Source organism: Sinocyclocheilus grahami, unplaced genomic scaffold (genome assembly GCF_001515645.1).
Source record: "Sinocyclocheilus grahami isolate Dianchi unplaced genomic scaffold, SAMN03320097.WGS_v1.1 scaffold1041.1, whole genome shotgun sequence".
In the NCBI taxonomy this organism is placed as follows: Eukaryota; Metazoa; Chordata; class Actinopteri; order Cypriniformes; family Cyprinidae; genus Sinocyclocheilus; species Sinocyclocheilus grahami.
In genome coordinates, this window is record NW_015506220.1 from 439,148 (window position 1) to 441,051 (window position 1,904).

The following is a 1,904-nucleotide window of genomic DNA, read 5'->3' on the forward strand; positions in this document are numbered from 1 at the left end:
GTATATATATATATATATATATTACCTTATTATATACATTATCTTAAGGACGAAGTCTTCAGTATTGAAAACCATCGTAACACAGTGTTACTGCTTGAGTAATTTCAATGTGCCGTTTTGAAGTACGTTCATATACGCTTTCAAACATTTCTGCGTGTAGCGTGCCAGGGTTGCCAGGTTTTCACAACAAAACCCACCCAATTGCTACTTAAAACTAGCCCAATCGCGTTTCAAGGGGGGTCCACAAGTAAAAATCACGTTCCAGGGGGTAAAATACACGTTTTTTGGAGGGGTTCCCCAAACCGTGGACTTGGCAACACTGTAGCGTGCCAACTTGATGCTTCCTCTGAAGACTGCTTAGATGTGTTTGACTTGAAGCAGTGCTACTTAGACCGATCGGTGTGTGTCATCAAAGTACTGCGAGAGCTATAAGAGAGCGGACGTCTCCTTATGCTTTCTCTTGCCTTACTTTGATGTCACACACCGATCGATCTTCAAGTCAGACACACCTCTTTTTTTTGCGCGTGTCATGTGACCGAGTGTAAATCGCAGCCTCTATATTATCGCAAATGCAATTAATCGTTCAGCCCTAAAACTTACCTTCTTTTGTTAGTTCGGCCAGCTCTGCTTTCTGATCAGCTGCCACCTCCATCGCCTCCTGCTCCTCTATTGTACTTTCCTCATCTTCAACTGCAAAAAAACAACGGAGCAATCAACAGCATGCACACAAAGAACGTTAAGGCAACTATATTTAATTGCAATATGTACCCTCTACATCCGAAAGAGAGGTGCTTGACTTTCTCTTTCGGGATGGGCCGGTCTCCTGCTGTATGGGAAAAAAAGGGAAGAAAAATTGTCAAAGACAATGAGAGGATGAGTGAAGCAGCAAAGAGGCTGGATCTCGGAGAACTCATGGAGAAGATCTTACCCCTTTACTCTCTTTATCTGACTTCTGTCCAGCTGACTGGGTCACTTTAGCACACTGGCCTGTTGCAATACAAAGTCTCTTCTGAATTAATAATCTCTGACAAAGTCTGAACATTCAGTTAAGACAGGTCAGATACCATTACTTAATCTCACCTTTACTCGCAGCCTTCTGCAAGCTAAGAACTTTTTGTCGTTTGTCATAGATCTCAAAACGCAGCTTGATTTCCACAACCTGTGGTAAGACAGAGAGAAAAAATTATTTTTGTGAGGAACTAATACAAACCTCCACATACAGTGGAATAGCACTGATCACAGTGAGATTTTCTGTCTAAATGTGAATACTAATTTCTAATAAATATGATGCATTATTTTGTATCTGACCCACACCGAGTGAAAGGCAATGAACCCAAACACAGGTGAATGCTTCTGAGGTTGCAGAACATCTTAAGATTCACACAAATCAATTCCTTGATTTTATTATTCTTATTAATATTATTTTAACTGCTATTTCTCCACATACAGTGGAATAGCACTGATCACAGTGAGATTTTCTGTCTAAATGTGAATACTAATTTCTAATAAATATGATGCATTATTTTGTATCTGACCCACACCGAGTGAAAGGCAATGAACCCAAACACAGGTGAATGCTTCTGAGGTTGCAGAACATCTTAAGATTCACACAAATCAATTCCTTGATTTTATTATTCTTATTAATATTATTTTAACTGCTATTTCTCAGTTTTGTTCCAGTACTAAAGTATATGTCTGTGTTGTTGTTGTTAACTAAACCTAAAGTTAAAAACGATTAAATATAGTTTTCGTTAACTGAAATAAAGCTGAAATAAAAATGTAAACATAAATTATAATAAATAATAATAATAAAAAAAACACTTACAAATGATAGGGAAAAAAAAGAAATTTTGTTTTGGTGAATAACTGAAACAAAATGAGTAAGTTGAAAGTACTAAAATGAC

General features: G+C 37.4%; 1 protein-coding gene across 1 annotated transcript in view; it reads right to left on the reverse strand.

Moving 5' to 3' along the window:
- The window catches only part of LOC107566015 (E1A-binding protein p400-like), a 51,919-nt gene that overhangs the window by 30,449 nt on the left and 19,566 nt on the right, over nucleotides 1-1,904 (reverse strand). The window contains exons 14-18 of the mRNA XM_016251368.1: nucleotides 1,309-1,370; nucleotides 1,081-1,159; nucleotides 929-987; nucleotides 769-826; nucleotides 601-690 (exon numbers count right to left, since the gene is read on the reverse strand). Coding sequence (XP_016106854.1) covers nucleotides 601-690; nucleotides 769-826; nucleotides 929-987; nucleotides 1,081-1,159; nucleotides 1,309-1,370 — 348 coding nt within the window. The remainder of the gene's footprint in view (nucleotides 1-600; nucleotides 691-768; nucleotides 827-928; nucleotides 988-1,080; nucleotides 1,160-1,308; nucleotides 1,371-1,904) is intronic.